This window comes from Aptenodytes patagonicus, chromosome 10 (assembly GCF_965638725.1).
Source record: "Aptenodytes patagonicus chromosome 10, bAptPat1.pri.cur, whole genome shotgun sequence".
Classification (NCBI taxonomy): domain Eukaryota; kingdom Metazoa; phylum Chordata; class Aves; order Sphenisciformes; family Spheniscidae; genus Aptenodytes; species Aptenodytes patagonicus.
This window is the reverse complement of record NC_134958.1, coordinates 5,909,217-5,926,813: the sequence shown is the minus strand read 5'-3', so window position 1 is coordinate 5,926,813 and position 17,597 is coordinate 5,909,217. Positions and strand designations below refer to the sequence as shown.

The following is a 17,597-nucleotide window of genomic DNA, read 5'->3' as shown; positions in this document are numbered from 1 at the left end:
TCAAGTAAACTTATATGAAAATACTTTCAAGAAAACCTGTACAGGCTTTGGAGTTCAACCCTCACACTGCAGCGCCCACGAGTTCCTGGAAATAAACCCCAGCAGGCTGCAACCTGCAGCTGCCGCCCTCCCCTTGCCCCGGGAGCAGGGGGGTGTCCCTACTCCTCCTGCCCTGGCACAAGCAGAGGCAAGTCTCCGTGCCCCAGAACAAAGATCGACGCCAGCCCTGAGCTGGGAGTCGGCGTCGGGGCACCCCTCAAAAGAGAGCGTGGAGATGCGTTGTGCCCTGGTTTGAGAGGAGGGAATTCCCCATTTCTCTCATCCCAGCTTCCCTGGGGTTAGGGAGGGAGGGTGAAGTTCACGGCTGGAGTGATCCCCGGGTGCTCACCGGTGGCAGCCGCATCTTGTCACCTAACAGGGGCCGCGGTAAGAGGACAGCGAGGAGGCGGACCCGCTTCCTGCACTCCTGCAAGAGAGGCATCTCTTGCCGTGGCATCCCCGTGCAGCAGGCAGTAAACAAAGCCACATGCCACTTTTCTCAAGTGTAAAGGGCATCTGCCGTCTCCCGCTGGTCTGCAAATCAATTTAACTCCATGGCCGAGTGCCAAAACACATCAATTAGAGGATATTACTGACTGAAGGAGCTCGGGAGACCGGATAATGAACTCTGGTACAGTGCAAGGGGAACTTGTTAAATATTTGCTTGGTCCTCAAAGTGAAGAGCCTGATGAGGCTGCCGGCTTCGTGCAGCGACAGCAGGATGAGCGTAGGCTGCCGCTTTCCCGTGGCTGCCCCGTTGCTCCTCCCGAGGCCCGCCGGGTAGTTTTGCTGGTGTGGGCCATGCGGGTATTTGATGTCATCCTGGGGAGCAGCCGGTGCTGATCAGGAATGTGAACCTCTTGGCCACGCAGGAGAAAAAAAATGAATTTGAAATGAAGATTAATGAAAAAATGTGGCAGTGCAGATAAATTACTGCTAATGGGGCATGTTCACTGAAACGGGCTCTCTTCCAGTGTGCAATAATAATAGTCCCTTTAAAGAATGATACTTGGAGAATCATCCCCAAATCAATTTACATTTTTAGCCTAAGACATTCCACTATCACCAGGAGGGATGGACCTGGCCAGGAAAACAGTGGTTCATTGTTTTTTTATCAAGGAAAAGCTATTTCCCCTTCAGGCTCTTGTGGAAACTCGGAGCTGAACTAACAGGCAGATATTTAGTTAATGTACTCTGACTCGGTTGTCAGTTTACAGGATGCTTTGTGCTCTCTTTTGACCTCAAAGGACAACCAGAAGTTGACACCTTCCCTCTTGGATTTGGAAACAACCCATGTGGTTCCTCTGAGCACAGCCTGGCTTTACACCTGGCAGCAGCAGGAGGACGCAGAAAGCATTTATCCAGCGGAGAAATTTCTCCGCAGAAGCAACATCCGCGTGTCACCTTGCCGTATCTGATGTGTTGGAATTGCAATGTCTGAGGAGAGGGGTGCACCCACAGAGACACAAGAGCTGGTGTCGGGGCAGTATGTTATTAGTCATGGGTTTTGACCTTGATGCAAGGCATTTTGCAGCCAGGAAGGACCGCGGTGTCAATGCTTTCTGGGTGCAGGAATACTTATAGAAACTGTTAAATCCATAGTGCTTTTCCCTAGCTTTGTGCAAGGTAGGGGCGAGTCCTGTACACAGGCAATGGGTTTGTCTCCCAGAGAGCCAACCTGATGCTGCAATTGATGCCAACAAGTGGAAATCGGGCTCCTTGCTCGGACAGGCAGGAAGGATCAGTGGTGCTGAGAGCCCTGCTGCAAACCAAACCCTGGCAGGACGGAGGCACCCAGCCACAAATCCCCCCCAAGCTGGCTCCCGACCCAGAGCCAGGCTGCCACCCGCAGCCCCAGCCCTGAGGAAGGAGGGTGGCTTTGCATCTGCTGTGGCCACACTTTCCATCCCGGGGCCACAACCCCCAGTGTCTGGCCACGCACCCCTGCACCATGATGGGGATGGGTGGGAGGTAGTAAGGTCCCCCGCTGTGACCCCAAGGTGACAGAGCTGAGCTTCTCTAGCCTGGGGACATCTGGAGAAGTCCCAGGTTCCCAGAAGGTGGAGATTTTTCTGGAAAGGAGCTGAGATACAGCTCTGAGAGCAGGTTTCAGAGGTGAGCTGGAGAAAGTCCAAAACCTCGCTCAGGACAGAGCTCAGAGACTCCTGCCGCCTGCTGCACGGATGGGGGCCAAAAAGCCAGGAGATGCCAAGAAAGGAGAGAAACTTTTTTTTGTGCCCAAGGCCGCTTTCTTTTCACCCCCAGGAGAAGGTAGTGGCCTTCGTTCGGGTGGGCACTGGGGAGAAGGGGGGGCCATAGCTGGGCTGCCCTCACCCGTCACAGCGAGCCTGGAGCCACCAGCACCGCTGATTCTCATCCCTGCCAGGGTACCCTGTGTGAAGGGGCCAATGAAGGGTATATCTATACTGCAACGTGCAGTGCTGTCCTTAAAATAGCATCGCTTTTGCCTAGGGCTAGCAGCACTACGGCCACAGCAGCACCCGCTGCCTGGGGAGGCAGCAGCCTCTGACGCAAGTTTTGGGAAACACCCAGGTGCTCTGGGCACCCCCCGCTTGCTCCACCTCCACTGGGGCAGCTGTGACCACTTTGCACCCTTGGCCTTTAAATTGAAGGTCACGGAGCTCTCTTCTGGTTTTGGGGGAAGGTGTCTACAGGGTAGGGGTGAAGCTGAACAGGGGTGAAAGGATGAGGCTCTTAGAGCATGGAGGGTGCTTCAGCTTGGGCGCTTTCAGTTCAGCGTGCAGACCTGGTACTTAGAAAAGTTTATTTCTGAAGTGCCATTTCAATTGGGTTGACCCTCTCTATGATGAGCTTCCTCTCCACTTCTGGAAGCTTTTGCTGCAATTAGGTTTGAGCATGGCTCTCTCTGCTTCTAGACATTGTTAATTTTAATTTGATTTAAATCTGTTTTCCTTAGTTTGCTTATAACCGGGCTTCCAGCAAAAATGAAAAAGAAAATCAAACCCAGAGCTCCTTTTCCTCTGCCCTGTCATAGCACCAGGTTTGTGACCTGCATGTAGGAGAAGAAATTCCTCTTTGGATCTTCAGAAGCCTGGAGGAAAAATAAAACCTTTCTGCTGTGTCAGCCACCTGGGAGGCCTCGTTCAGAGTCATGCAACGTTGTGTGGGAAGAGAGGCGCTGCTTTCCTGACCAGAGGAAATGGAAATGTGCATCGAAATGGAAATCACAGCTCTTATGTTTGCCTGGAGCATCCCTCTTGCTGGCCGGGTGTTTCACGCTCAACGGAGATCAGCAGTTCCCAGTAGTGACCCGTGCTGGAGCGCAGCGATCCTTGGTGTGAGTAATGCTGAGATGTTGGATGAAAGGTCTTGGAGGGATGCAGGAGGTGCTTCTGTGTTGTACTGCCTTATATATATTATAATATTTCGTCTGGTTTTGTTATTTTGCTGGTAAGAAAACTAAGGGCAGCCTCTGTTTGATACTGTTTGAGACATATTTTCTTATAGATCAAAGCATCATCTGGTTGGTGCGTCATGAAAAAGCTGGGTATAATTTATAATGGCGCTGTTGGTATAATTAAGTGTCAAAAGAAAAGCACGGAATAAAACCCTAAAGCATATTTCAGAATTTAAAGGAAACAATGGATTTTCTGTGTGAAATGCTGGCATTCTTCACCAAAAATAGTTTTCTGCAGAAATTTTAATTAGAAATAGAAGAGATATCATGGAAAAAAAATCAGTTCTGATGAAAACGTTTGGGTCAGCAATATTCATAATTCCTTCATTAACCAGGCAGCAATAACTCAAAGTAAAATGATCTTTCAGTAGCTGTTCAGGGTCAAGGTATTGACTTTGTTAAGAGGGACAGAGCTCGTAGGTGATATTCACATTGGTTTGGGCTTTAAGCGGTAAGGCAGGAGGCCATTTCTCAGGCTTGGTTGCTGCTTCTGTTCAGGATGCCCACGGAGCTGCTGCTTAGTGAGAAAGAAAGAGGTCATTTCTGGAATTTTAAAATTGATTGAAGGCTTTGGAAATACACAAGGGACATGCTGAATTACTGGCACCACGATGCCCCATACAAATCTGCTGTGAGCTGTTCCTCCTTCTCGTGTCCCCTCATTCCCAAGAACATCTTCACCTCAACGCTTTCTCTGTTGCACGTGTGTTTGGTTTTCCATGAAGTTTTAGTTACAGACCCGTGCTTTCTAATTTTTACTCCGTTTGCTCCATATTGCCTAATTGGCAGCCGTAACAGAGCTGGGGTAGACACAGTTAATGTATAAGGGAAATGCTGCGGGAGCAGCAGTCCCTGGTGGCAGCTGAGCACCCAGTGGGTCAGCTTGTAGGATCAACACCTTTGTCAATGAATATTAAGGGACTGGTTGGGAGCTGCAAGCGCAGGGAGGGTTTCTTGTCCCTTCCTCGCTGTGTGCTGGGTCCAGGGCAGATGTGCTTCAGGGCTCGGGACCTGCGGTCAGTAGCTCCACTGCCCTGCAGAGCGATGGATGCCCTGGAGCTGCCGTGTCCCAGGACCCTGCTCCAGGGGTGGCTCTGGGGTTTGCCTCGGGGGCTGGTGGGGTGCCCAGCTCTGCTGCCTGCTTGCCCCTACCAGGCACTTCATGTGTTCTGCAGAGGCAATACGGGTGCTGCTTGAGAAATCCAATTAGTCTTAAATATAAAACACGTTTCAAAAAACTTTGCTTTCCTTATGGCTTCAGCACACTTAATGCAATTTTAGTATTTTTGATTGATTTCTGATTTTCCTCCGGGAGCTGCCTGGCCAAGCCCCAGTACAAAACACGAGGCTTTGTGACTAAGAAGTGTATCATTCAACATTTCCTAACACCGTTGTGGATTGAATTGAACCCTGAGAATAAGTGCAACCAGAATCTTAAACTGTGTCTTGCTTTAAAAATTTACGTGTGAGCAGTGTTTTCCTCCTGGTTAGCAAGAAGAAGTAGTGGCTAAAGGGTATCAACCATTTTTAACGAAAACAGTTATTAAAAAAATAAAGGGCAAATGCAAAAGAATGTTGACTGAAATCAAGAATTCCCATTGCAGCATTAAGACATGGTTAAAATTGGGGATTTAATATCCTTTATTTAAATCAAGTCACCTGAGATGTAAAACCATAGAACAAGACAAGTGGTTTGAAGCCTGGCAAATCTGGGTTGACAAGGTCAGAGACAGAGAGGGTAAGGAAGGGGAGAGAAGGTGAATTTAAATTTTCCAGCCTGTGTTTAGCAGGATTTTCACACCATGGGCAGCTCAGCTGAAGCCATTGCAATGGTGCTGCTGTGCCAATAGCTGGTACACATCCAGCATCACCATGGACCAGGACTGAGCTGGGTACGAAGCAGGGAAGCTGGTGTATGGGTGTCACTCCACGCGTTGCCATGTTGACCCCCAAAGATGCAAAACTGCAGGGGTGGCTGTTCCTTTGGGCCGGCTCCTTGCCCCAGCAGTAACGCCCAGTCCACATGCAGGTCATGGTGTCACTGCTGTCCTTGGGTCTCTCCGGGTGGAGAAGCTTGAGGCTTTGTAGGCTCAGTTATTGCTGAGCGTTAGTAGGGGACTGCATGCAAGCTGCAGGTAGCACAGGGGACCAGCATCAGTCTTGCTCCATGGAAGTTTAATCTGGGGCTGTCTTGAAAAGTCACTGCCTTCATCTCTCATACGCTCCCTCTGTTTTCTGGAGCACTGGCACCGGCTTCTGAAGTGAACCAGTTAAATACCTGAGGTCTGCTGTCCTCACCACCCTCCCTATGTGTGCCATGGAGATTGCCAGAGTCTGAGCACAGCGTTTTCCCTGCCTAAGTCCTGTGTTGACTTGACTTCTGAGCTCTAGTAATGTGGGTTGAAGTTACCCACTGAGACCTGTAACGACCCAGCAAGCTGGGGACACCTTTGGACGGCACAGGCTGCAGCAGCGTCGCTCGCGCGGTTCCCTGGCTAGCATCAGTCCCTGTTTCTTTCAGAAAAACCTTTATGCTCACAATTCTCCAGGGCGTCTGCCCAAATTCAGCCACTGGTTGCTTCAGTTCAGGTCTACTCTTGTATTAGCCATAGTAGCTGCTCTGAAAACAGTGTAAAGACTCCAGCCTCTGCTTTGAGGTAGTCTTTAATCCATTAACCATGACTGGGACATGGTTAATGATTTATCAAGCGGGGTCTTGTCTTTGCAGCAAACTGGGTTTCAGGCACAAAGGTCCTTCTGCTGGAGGACTCACTGCAGGGACAAGCAGATATAAAGTGCCCGGCTTTCAGGCACCAGAATCCTCTTACAAGATGAAAGAATTAGCAATTTGTCTCCTCATCTCTTTCAAGAAGAGGAGTTCCCTGGGCGCTTTTTACTCAGCATATTCCATATGCCGTGGCTTCTTCGGAGAGATCCCACAGATGCTCCACACTCTTCATTTTCAGTTGCTAGTGGGAGGGACTCCGGTCTCAGTGGCTCTATTTCTTTTGGTATGCAATTTGTTACTAAATTGCTGAAATACAGCATTCCGCAGTCCCTCGCTGAACTGAAGCTCTGCTCAGCTCGGTGCTCTTCCTGACCAGGCGAATAACCTGAAATAACCACTTTGGAGGGGCTGACCTCCCAGCAGAGCCACAGGAACACTTGGAGCTCCATCAGCTCTGTCCTGAGCTCCTGAGAGTCTGCAGTGGTGTTGCTACACAGGGAGCAGTCTTCTACTCTCACCCCCACCCCCCAAGGGAGGTTGTCGGGAATCTATTTCTTTCTTGAAAATCACATTGTTGTGTTGTGGGTGGTTTTTAAGAGATCCTGGCAACCAGAAGTGAACCACAACAGAGACAAGAAGACTTTCCATGTTGAAGCTGTTTATTGCTTTAGATAAATACATTTGCAACAAGTTTGAATTATTTCCTCTGAGTGCAATTGCTGGTAGTATGGCATAATGATTAAAAAAGAACCATAACTAGCAGAGGCACTTGTTGCATGCAGCTGAAATTACTATCAAGCCCAGCGATGCAGCCCCTGCTAAAACGGACCTTCCACTGGCCGTGAGCGCAGCTTTGCCGACAGGGCTCGCGGGGTCGGCATCGGGTGGGAGCTGCAACGATGCACCTCGGGTGGGCAAGTCCCGACTCCGAATGCAAGGAGGATAAAATTTCTGCTTTCAGCATGATGTTTAGTATTGCTTTTGGTTAGAGCGGTGAGGTGGTGTGATTGTAACCAGTGGGGGAAGGCAGAAATTAGAATGCATTTACATTATCTATATAAAAACAATTGCATTGACTTTTACACAGTCATGTGAAAAGGTTGGACACGAATATGTAGATGCTTATGAGACTTTTTTTTGTCAACAGAAGGATGGACTTGACAGGCTATGCCAGGAAGATAAGTACCTTTTTATTAGAAAATAGAGCTACCCATAGGGATCTTTCCTTTAGGATCTTCAGGAAAATCCATAAAATGGTTTGTACAGCTGGACAAACAGGAGGAAAAAAAAAGAAGTGGCAAACATTCTTGCAAAGCAAACGTGTTAATTTGCTTCCCCAGCATTCATAACCCTTTGTTCTCACACAGGCTTTGCTCCTGCGAGGGCTGTGCGTTGCTGTCCCTGCCTTGCCAAGGACAGCACATGACTGACCCTGGTCTCTGCGTCATCAGGCAGCCTGCTCAGAGGCTTAAACTTAAGCACGTGCGTAAGTCCTTAGCTGAACAGGGGCTTATCAGCGACACGTGACAAAGCCAGAGGGTTCTGCATGCAGATAAAGACCGAGTGGAGTATTGGCATTGGGAGGAGCGATGACAAGCTCTGGTCTTGCTCTGCATCAGCTGTGAACGCAGCCAGGTGACTGGCAAACTTGAAAGCATCTCTAGCCTGGAAATAGATGTATTTTGGGTTTTTTTGTTTATTCTGTAAGTAGCTCCACTAGTATCAAGGTGGGATATGAGATCTGCTGACAAAAAATGGGTTCGCAATCTCCTTCGAGCTAGGGCATCCATTCCTACAGTACAGGTAAACACACTCATGAATAAGGGAGACCAATGCGTTTGCTCAAAATAGGGTGAACATTAACATTCATGCTTGAAGAAGTCCTGTTACTGGTGATTAATTGGCTAGCAGAAACTGAGGCTAAATAACAGCCTGATGAGCTATCTGCAGTGGGTAATTGAAGCAGTGGAGGTCTCTTGGTAGAGAACAGCAGGATTAAAGCCAGTCCTCAAATCTCCTGCCTCCTGAACGGGATCTCCTACAACAAGGATTAGCAAAAATTGTGCCATGCAAAAGATCCACGCAAAAATCTCCACGGGCCTCGTAGCCTGCTATTTTGGGAACTCTGTAATCACAGTGCTGAGCACCTTACATCCAGACTGTCCTTAGAAATCAGTGGAATATGTAACAAAGCCAGGTGCCATTTGGCATGACTCAAAATACTACAATCTTAATGAGGGAGTGAACGGAGGTCTGGCCAAGTCCTCTGACTGGGGAGAGGATGTACACCAAGATTCAGATCTTCCCCATTAGTTTCACAAGGAAGAATTGTAAATCGATACCTTATTTCTGTATCCCTATCTAAGGCTCTCCAAGTGCTTCCTGGTATTATGAGACAGACAAAACAATGTGAGACAAGTTAATATTGTTGTAGCCATTTCACTGATGAGTAGGCTGAGGCACGTGAAGATGTGACTTGTGTGATCGTCAAACCAATCTGTCAGAGCTGAGAATAGTAACCTATAAAGTCTACATCCCGATTCCTTGTCCCAACCTTTGGCTCCACCTTTCTCACCCACGGTGCATTGCCTTATGGCAAGAACCTAGAGGTCAGGTAGGATGGTGAGGAAGAGGAGAAATAGTGAAACGCCCTTCTTGCAGATTTGTGCTTTCAAGTCTTGTCTGCTCATGATGCTTGTTGTGGTTCTGGCACCTACTCCGTATTGCTTCACCAGCTCCTTACAATCCCTTAAGCCAAATATGTCACTAAAAAAAAGGCAGCTGTGAGCAAAGCTTAGAATTTGGGGGGTAGAGGACATGAGAATCCCTCAATCCTCACTCTTCAAAAGGTAAATAATAAATTTCTAAGGCTTCCCTGTTCACTTATGCCTTCTTGCATAATGGCTGTCTTAATGAATTGAGAGAAGGAAATGTACCGCTATTCACCTTACAAATTTGTGGAAAAATTCTTCTTTTAGAGGTGCTGAATTTCCCCGAGGTAGAATGCGTATTGTCGTATGTTACTGTAACTGTTATGCTGAGGAGTCCGTCTGAGTGACAAAGCTAGGAGCAATGTCTCCTTATTGTCTTTGTCATTCTATTTGTGTGTCATCCCACTGAAGTGCACCTGAAACAAAAGATGGATGAAGTTGCATGTGGAATCACCCTTTGAAAATCACAGCGAGTTCTATGTACTTGAAACCAGCAGTGTCCGAGCTCTGCTCCATGGACTTCTGGTGGCTACCAACCTCACCGTAAGCGGTCTGACACACCTGGCTAATCCATGGACCTGTGGCAGATGATAAAATGCTTGGTGTTTGCATGAGTAGGATAGAGCGAGGTGATGCTACAGGGTCAACAGTAGGCCATGACCCCCTTGGGAACCATAGTCTGAGTGCTTCTGCATCCTGATCACTGGAAATATGACTGCAGTGTGGTAGGGAGCGTGTACGCAGAACCAAGTGAGTCGAGAATGAATCTGCTCATATAACCCTACTTAACCAGGGGTGCTTTAGCACTTCTACTTAGCGATGCTCTGGGATACAAAATTATAAAATCTGGGCCTTTTTCAAGACAGAAATATAATGACTGAGGAAGATATTTGAAGCAATCTGTTTCCAGGAAAGACAAAATGTTCTTGTCGCTTTTCCAAATTCTGATGGTTACCCTGGATTTGTGGGAGATATTGAGGGAAGGGCAAACTGTGCTAGACGAAGAGTTACATTAGGAAAAGTCCGGAGAGTCTTTTGCTACTTGAGTTACAATCATAACTGTTTTCAGTAAAATAAGGGTTGCTGCATAGTATTAAACTGTGCTGCCAGAATGGCTTGCTGATTTACACTATGTGCTCTTAGAGATATTGCTGTTGCCCTGCATATCTGAAAATGGCTGTTTGTGTGTTAGCCTTCCTGGTGGGAAAAAGGCCTCCTGGAGCCATTTTATGGCTCTGTCTAGTGAAGTCCTTTCAGTCATCTAGATGCTGCTCCTCCCATGTAGACGTAGGGATGGCACTGTAAGGGTCCATGATGACTTTTGCACAGCGAATAATCATCACGATCAAGAAGAGGCAGAGGAAGACGAAACATGCTAACGTCAGTCCCTTGTCCACATCAACGTACACGGGCTCTGGGGTTGGTCCCTCCATTGCTTGTGCCGCTCTTCATCTGGGTTTATATTTACTCCTAACATCATCAACCACCTGCAAAACAAACATGGTGTCAGACACAAGTGATTGCTGCTCCTGAATATGGGGAAACTTGGGGGTAGAACTGGAAACAGAAAAATCTCTGTGATATATTCTTGTAGGGAAATAAACCTGCTGGAAACGTCATAGCTCAGGTAACTGTGAGCGCTGTGAACAGGAGAAACCTCATCTCCACCTTAATTTAGCCCTTGAATGCTTCTTGCTAAAATATTAGACAATAAAAAGAGATGTTAACAAAGAAAAGAGAAGCAGTGGTGAATGAACAGTATCCTCTTGAAATATCATCTCTTAAAAGAGGTACAGACACTGTTCTTGTCTCAGCATTTCCTAATCATAAAAATATTTTCTCTTCTCTGCTAGTGTGAAAGAGCAGACAAATGGCAGAGCAGACTGTTTCCATCCCAATTTTCCTCTCTGTCCAAACATGCCCTGTCTCTCACTGGCACAAAGCAAAGTGAAAATTATGCGTACTTATTTTCCATAACATTTAATCTCTAGTACTCATAGGTTCTCTAGGCAATAGAAGACTTCTAGGAGTAGTATCATTTTTAAGTGGATGTTTTATCACCCAGAGAGGTACAGGTGATTGTGATTAGCACAAGGATTATCTTATTCAATGCAGATGTCTGCATAGCTGAAGGTTTCTTCTGACCTCATCATCTGAACTATAACCAGAATGACTTCAGCAGAGATTGACTCCCTTCTGCCTCTGCAAGTTTGCCTCTGGATAGTTCGTTAGCTGCTAACACAAATTGCTTTGTATGATGCTGCTGAAGGGGAGGAACTGACCTGACTCATGGAACTGAGTCACTGCCCAGGGGTGGGGGAAACTTCCTGACATCCACCTTTGGTCAAGGTAAGAGGTAGAAGTGTTGAGGGTTACTGCTGTAAAGGAGCAGGGCTATGGAATGCCTCTTTAAAACAAACAACAACAACAAAGGTCATTCCCATCAAATGCAATAATCAACCTGAGAACCGATCCCTGCTTCATTTGGAGAAGAGAGATGGGAAAGAGAAGATATTGATAAGAAGATATAGGGAGAGCTGGGTGAAACTTGGGTGTCAAATGGTCCAGCTGCTCTCTATAACTACATTAATGCAGTGAGGAAATCCCAGGTACAGGTTGTATCTACACAGCCAAGTTTGCCCGGTGACATTTCCAGTGAGCTGATGCTGCTGGCAGGGCTATTCCAGTAGCCGTTCACATCTGGCTGGAGCATCGCGTTCTTGCAGCATCGTGCTGTGCCAGCTGTGAGTGGCTGTCCCAGTGACTCCGGAACTCTTGTGCCCTGAGAACTTTTCTGAGGGTGAACTGAGGACCTTTTATTTTAATAGTTCACAGTTCCTTCTCGGTCTCATAATTTACTCCTTTTCAAGTTGTTTTCCAATCTCCCCACCTCCTAGATCCTACAAGGCAAGTATAAATCAGCTGGGCCCTCTAGTCTATTTTAAGCACAAGGACGGCAGATTTTTTTAATTTCCTGAAAGCACAGAAATTACTGTGACAGCCGGTCCTGAAGCAGGGAGGTGAAAGAGAAGCTGATGACGCAAAGTGAATGAAACCGAGCAGACATCGCACGTATTTACCAGTCACATCCTTAGGATGGACCAGCAAGTTTGGGCTCATGAAGAAATCACTGAGGAGTGGGGTCAGACTTGTAATGCTCTCCTGGCCTGATCAGAGGTCTATATTCCCAGAAGACTCTATTACAACTCTATTTCACCAGCCAAGAGATCTTAAATTACAGTTTATAACGTCATTTGGTGAAAAAGAGTCAAGACTGTCAGCAAGGCTGAGTATTAAGTGTGGATACTTTTTTTTTGTGGAGCAGAAGAAAAAAAATATTATCAAAACTACTAATGTAGCCCAGTCCTTCCCCAAGTACTCTTGTGAAGGTCCAACAAGGATGGATTTGATTTTTCTCTCCTGATATTCTGGCTATTGTACCATGTGGCGTTATTCCACACTAAGTTACCTCCTGCAGAGTATCAGAACTGCCTGGTAATTTCCATCAGTACTGATCTTTGATGAAAAACTGCATTTTCAATCAAATGTACTTTCTTCTAAAAGATGAATCATTTACTCAGAAAATGATCTGAGCTTCCAAGTAGAGATTCATGCCTTGGAGATTTTTTTTTCTTCAAAATGGTATCACACAATCCCATGGGAGTTGTGGTTCAAGTGTCGCGTCCTTCTGCTTGCCTCTGCCCACAGGACCGTGCCTGGACGATGTTTCCTATGAAACAGCTGAGCTGTCATGCAGCCCCCTCTCCTACCAGAAGGGAAAAGCATGTTATGGAAAGGATATGCCAGGCAGAAAGCTTTACCCAAGGAGCAGAGTGAAAGCGTATGGCACCTGAGCTGTAGCTCACGCAGGAGACTAAGGACGGCTTGAATCTAACGGTTTCAGGTTTAAGTTGATGTGTTGTGCCAAAAAGTCAGCATTTTCAGTGGGGATATAAATATTGTTTCCAAAAAACTGTATTCTTGAGCTTGTACAAATGATGGCTTCCTTCTGCTGCTCTTGTAAACCTGAAAAGTTTCTGTGCTGTGACTGCTGTTCTGCGTTAAGTCATTAGTGATGGACAACATATTTCTTGGGGCTGGCCAGAAGGGCCTGGCTTTCCAAGTTGCTCTCCTTGCTCACAGCTTGACTGCTCAACTGAATCTGTCCATGCACTAGCATTGTCAGAGGAGGGGAAACCTCCTCTGCAGATCCAGCTTGTCAGAGCTGCACCAACGTAATGATTGTGCTCATCCAAGTTCCATGGTGGATTAGGTGTCAGAAGGCATTTGGTGGTGTTCCGCGCTGTTGCTTATTGCAATTGCGTTTCAGCCAGCTTGGCAGCGTCAAGACAGTTATTAGCGCTGAACAGATCTAGGTGCTGGAACGGGGTTTTGTCTGAGGCAGTTGTCTCCAGAATAAGTTGTTATTGCTGGAACATACCGCTGTTCTAGATCAGGCATCTGGGGACCAGCAAGAGATGGTCCCCAGATGTGAAAGGAGTTAACTTGCACATGTTCACCAGGGCTGGTTCCTCCTGAGAAAGTCAGCTCCCTGGTTTTACTGCGGACGTGCTGTTTGATTATTTTTTCTTAAAAACCCTTTAGCACTGCTGCAGATAGGGATCTGCCTGCGGCTACACCAGTGCCCAGGGAGGGAACAAGCTGGTTCCCATGTGTATATCCAACATGCCTCGTGTCTCCCAGCACAGACCGCTGGGGCTGCTGCATGGCGATGACGTGCTTACATACATGAGCGAGGGTACAGCAGCTACATGCTGCTCCCCACTGTCTGCCAGGTACTTGTGGTCTTCCACCTCTGTAATAGCTGAGCAACTTGTTCTGCTTGTTTTCCAATTCCTTCGCCAGTGCCTCAACCTCCCCTTTCATTTCCTTGGCGCCCAGCAGTACAGCCAGGCTTGGAGGGGGGTATGGAAGTGTCTTACAGGTTGAAGTAGAGTTGTGTCCACGCTGAAGGAGACCCTGCTTGCACAGCCTACCATCTGTCTCGGCCACGGGAGGATGTGCTGTGTATGTTAGCAGAATGGTCTTGCAGATCCCAGTCTGGCTTGTGAAATCCATCAGTGCTATTGAAGGTAACTCTCGCTCTGGCTACAGGCTGGTTGGCTGGATGCTTTGCTTTTATTTACCAGCACAGCCGATGTTGACAGCGCATGTGTGTGTGTGTGGGGGGGGGGGGGAAGAAAAAAAAATTAGCAGAAATAATTATAAGGGTTCATACCTGAATGATCAAGTTTTCTCTGAATAGCTGAATTGTAGCAATTTTTTTTTTTTCCCAGCTTGTCAGCACTTAGCTGTAGAATTGTATTTTTTTAATTTCTTCAGATTTGTTGAAAACATAATTTGGTTTAAACAAAGCCAACAGATGAAGAAGGGCAATCCCTGGTTAAAACTATTAGGCAGTTTAGCAGTCCTGAACGTATGCTTTTCTGTAAATCCCCAGGTGTTTCAGTACAATCTCTCCCCCTCTAACTCCTCTGAGAATAGGTGGGTGCTGCAGGCAGCCTCATCCCAGGGACAGAGCTGTGCTGGCTTGTGGTGGGCACTGTAATTCAGCACCAAAAGTGACTCTGTGCACTTGGTTCCTTGTGGATTGCAGAGGGCCAGGACCAGGCAGCAGCTGTAGCTCTTCAGAGGGGTCGGCATCGTCTGGTTTGGATGCCCTGGTCCCCCCAGCTTGTTCTTGTCTGACCATTGTTGCAGTCAGGAGACCCTGCAGCCTGGCAGTCGTGCGCAACAACGGTCAGGGACCATGGCCTGGGGACGAAGAACTTGGGTACCTCAACGAAGGATCTGTCCTGAGCATTTTTTTCTTTGTTCTGCTGTTTGTTTTGGTTTTCCCAGTGCTCTTTTCATGAGGGATTGCCATAGAAGAGAGGATATAGTCATTTTTTTATGACCTTATGTCCACAAGCAGACAGAGATACGTTGGCATCCTCTTTAGCATACTAGCTCTGTTACAGGCTCTGTGTAACGCTTGTGCTCGTCAGTGTGGCTGAATTTTGCAATCATTCTTACCTATGCAAGTACTTCAAAAGACATGGGGGTTTTTTTTCCCCAAACCTGACAATTTTGACACTGTCACTTTAAATATAAGGCAACAACATACCACATACATTGCAGAGAGTTGGTCTAAACCATGCCAGTTCCTATGCTGGTTAATCATGTTTCCAGTCATCTCAACCCATAGGATATATTCCAAAACATGATTTTTCTTTTTTTTCTTCTGTACTTCTTTCCCAAAACAATAGAGGTGCAGGGAGGGGAGGGATGGGAAACTATGCGATTTCATAAATGCAAGCAGATCCTTACCTTCCAGACCTGGGTAGGAAGCCTGTCACATCCCAGCATAGCAGCATTGTGGAGTTAAAATCCTGACTGCAGTCATATTTTAAAAGTTTCGTTAGTCAGTGTGGCTTTAATGGCGTTCAGGCTCCACTCAGGTTCGTGTCCACCCAGACCTGGAAGCAGTTCTCCTCACCGGTGTGTTCTGGAAAAAAAAATAATAATAATAATTCACCGTTGCTCATGACGCAGGATGTGGGCGTTACGGATTCATTAAGCGGTTGAGAATCACTCCAGTAACAGCCTGAGGCAATCGGATACAGTCATGTGCAAGATGGATTTATTTGTCAGACATTTCCTGGAAGGACATTTATGATACAAAGAGCAACGTTTGAGCCCAAAGTTGTCATATCCTTATTTCTTCTTAAACAAGCAAAAAAGCCATTTTTAATTTATAGTGAAAAATCAACCAGGTCTGAATTGATCCTGCTCAGGAGTCTGCATGTTTAGTTAGTTTTTGGATTTTTTTACCTTTTTCTACAAAAATGGCCAGAATTGAAGTGAAACATTTCAGTTGCTTGACTGATCTGAACCCTATATACCAGGACTTAAAAACCACTAATTATTTGGATTTTTTTCAGTCTGATTTGGGATGATATTCTTTTTTACGTGCACACAAAATAATCTCAATCAGACAAACCCTTAAAACTTGCTGGATGACAAACCCATTTCCCCACTCAATTTTGCTAACTCTCTGAAGTTTTTTACGGCGCAGAGTCCAGGACACTTTTGTATAGAATCATAGAATCATTGAGGTTGGAGAAGACCTCTAAGATCATCGAGTCCAACCGTTGACCCAACACCACCATGCCCATTAAACCATGTCCCTAAGCATCTCATCTACACGTCTTTTAAATATCTCCAGGGATGGGGACTCCACCACTTCCCTGGGCAGCCTCTTCCAATGTTTAACCACTCTTTCAGTAAAGACATTTTTCCTTACATCCAATCTAAACCTCCCCTGGCACAACTTAGATCTCCTCAAGCCCTGCCCCACCATCACAGTCAGCCGAAGGGTAAGAAAATTTGTTTCTCTTCTTGGGGAACTCGGTGTCTAGTGACCCTTCATGCTTACAGCCCTAATGAGGCCTGAGAGTGAGGGGCTGGACCTGGCACTCAAACACGTGTGGTACCGGTAACCGCAGTGGACAGCCCTGACTCCTGCTCAGCAGCACCACTCACCAACTTGTAGAAAGATTGCTTAAAACCTTACTTTTATTCATTGCTATACGGGCATCAGGACTTTGCCACGGACCATATCTACCATGCTAAGGTCTCTGTGAGCATGGACCAAAATGACAGCAACTCTTCCAGGGAACTTACAGTCTAAGTGTGAAGAAAAGACAATATTTGGCTTGAAGGGCACATGGTGAGACAAGTAATGGTTGGGGACCCAATGCCGATGACCCAACGCCGTGAATACCAGCAGGACAGTGAGGTTTACTTTGCAGACAGCCTCTGCAGGGCTCCCCTCCCATCTTTGAAGGGGATTTGGGTGCTGACCAAGTGACGGATGCTGGAACGTGGGCCAAAGGGAAGCGTGGATTGGCCTTTTGGTAATGGAGATAGATGGTGGGAAGAGCTGGGGAGGGGCCGTTGTGGCCCTTGAAAGGGGAAGTGGCTCACATGTGTCTGGGGGAAGCTCTGAAGGAAGGAGCAGGATCTGATGTCTGCAGTACTATTTGGAGCAGTGGTAGGCTGAGACATTTGTCAAAGCCGGAGGAGAGGAGGTTGTACTAATTAAAGCTGTGAGATGGTAAAAGCCTGCCTGATTGTTTTCAGGATGCCTGCAGGGGTGGTTACTCTGAGATGTTGGCATGGAAAGGAGTTTTAAGATGTAGGATGTGAAGGCTGGAGAGAACAAGAAGCCAAAGATGACCCCAAATCCCAGGTGAGGGGACTCAGCGGGACAGGGTGTTGCTCGGGCAAGGGAGTAGAGGTGAATGGCCAGGAAGGAAGGTGAAGTGCTGCTTCAGGAATGTATTTTGTGTGTGTGTCAGATGAACTCGCCTTCAATTTGAAGTTCAGATCTATAAAAGAGTCCGGACGCTTAATCATACTCTAATATTCTTAACAATCTAGTTTCGATTAAAAACTCACTGCCTCTGAGCACAGTGTCAAATGCTGTAGATAGATATAGACAGATGAGCTGCTTTCTATATCCAGAGAGCAATAATATGACCGCTACTTTCATTTAGAAATTAATTGTCCTTTTATACTTACAGTTCTTTCAGCAGAAAATCAATACTTTATTTCAGTAACTGACTTCCTATGCGCATGACTTCTCCTATGTACCTGTAGCACCCCGGCAGGTTTA

The 17,597-nt window shown here is 46.8% G+C and overlaps 1 protein-coding gene across 1 annotated transcript; it reads right to left on the bottom strand.

Moving 5' to 3' along the window:
- Positions 1–10,057: 10,057 nt before the first annotated feature.
- CTXND1 (cortexin domain containing 1) lies at positions 10,058–15,356 on the bottom strand. The gene is made up of 2 exons (XM_076348694.1): positions 15,248–15,356; positions 10,058–10,404 (listed from the first exon to the last, which is right to left on the bottom strand). The coding sequence occupies exon 2, from the start codon at positions 10,348–10,350 to the stop codon at positions 10,171–10,173; it is 180 nt and encodes a 59-aa protein (XP_076204809.1). The 5' UTR covers positions 10,351–10,404; positions 15,248–15,356; the 3' UTR covers positions 10,058–10,170.
- Between the last annotated feature and the right edge of the window lie 2,241 nt (positions 15,357–17,597).

Bases quoted from the DNA above. Each gene is read 5' to 3' on its own strand.
- CTXND1 (XM_076348694.1), bottom strand. From the start codon at position 10,350: ATGGAGGGACCAACCCCAGAGCCCGTGTACGTTGATGTGGACAAGGGA.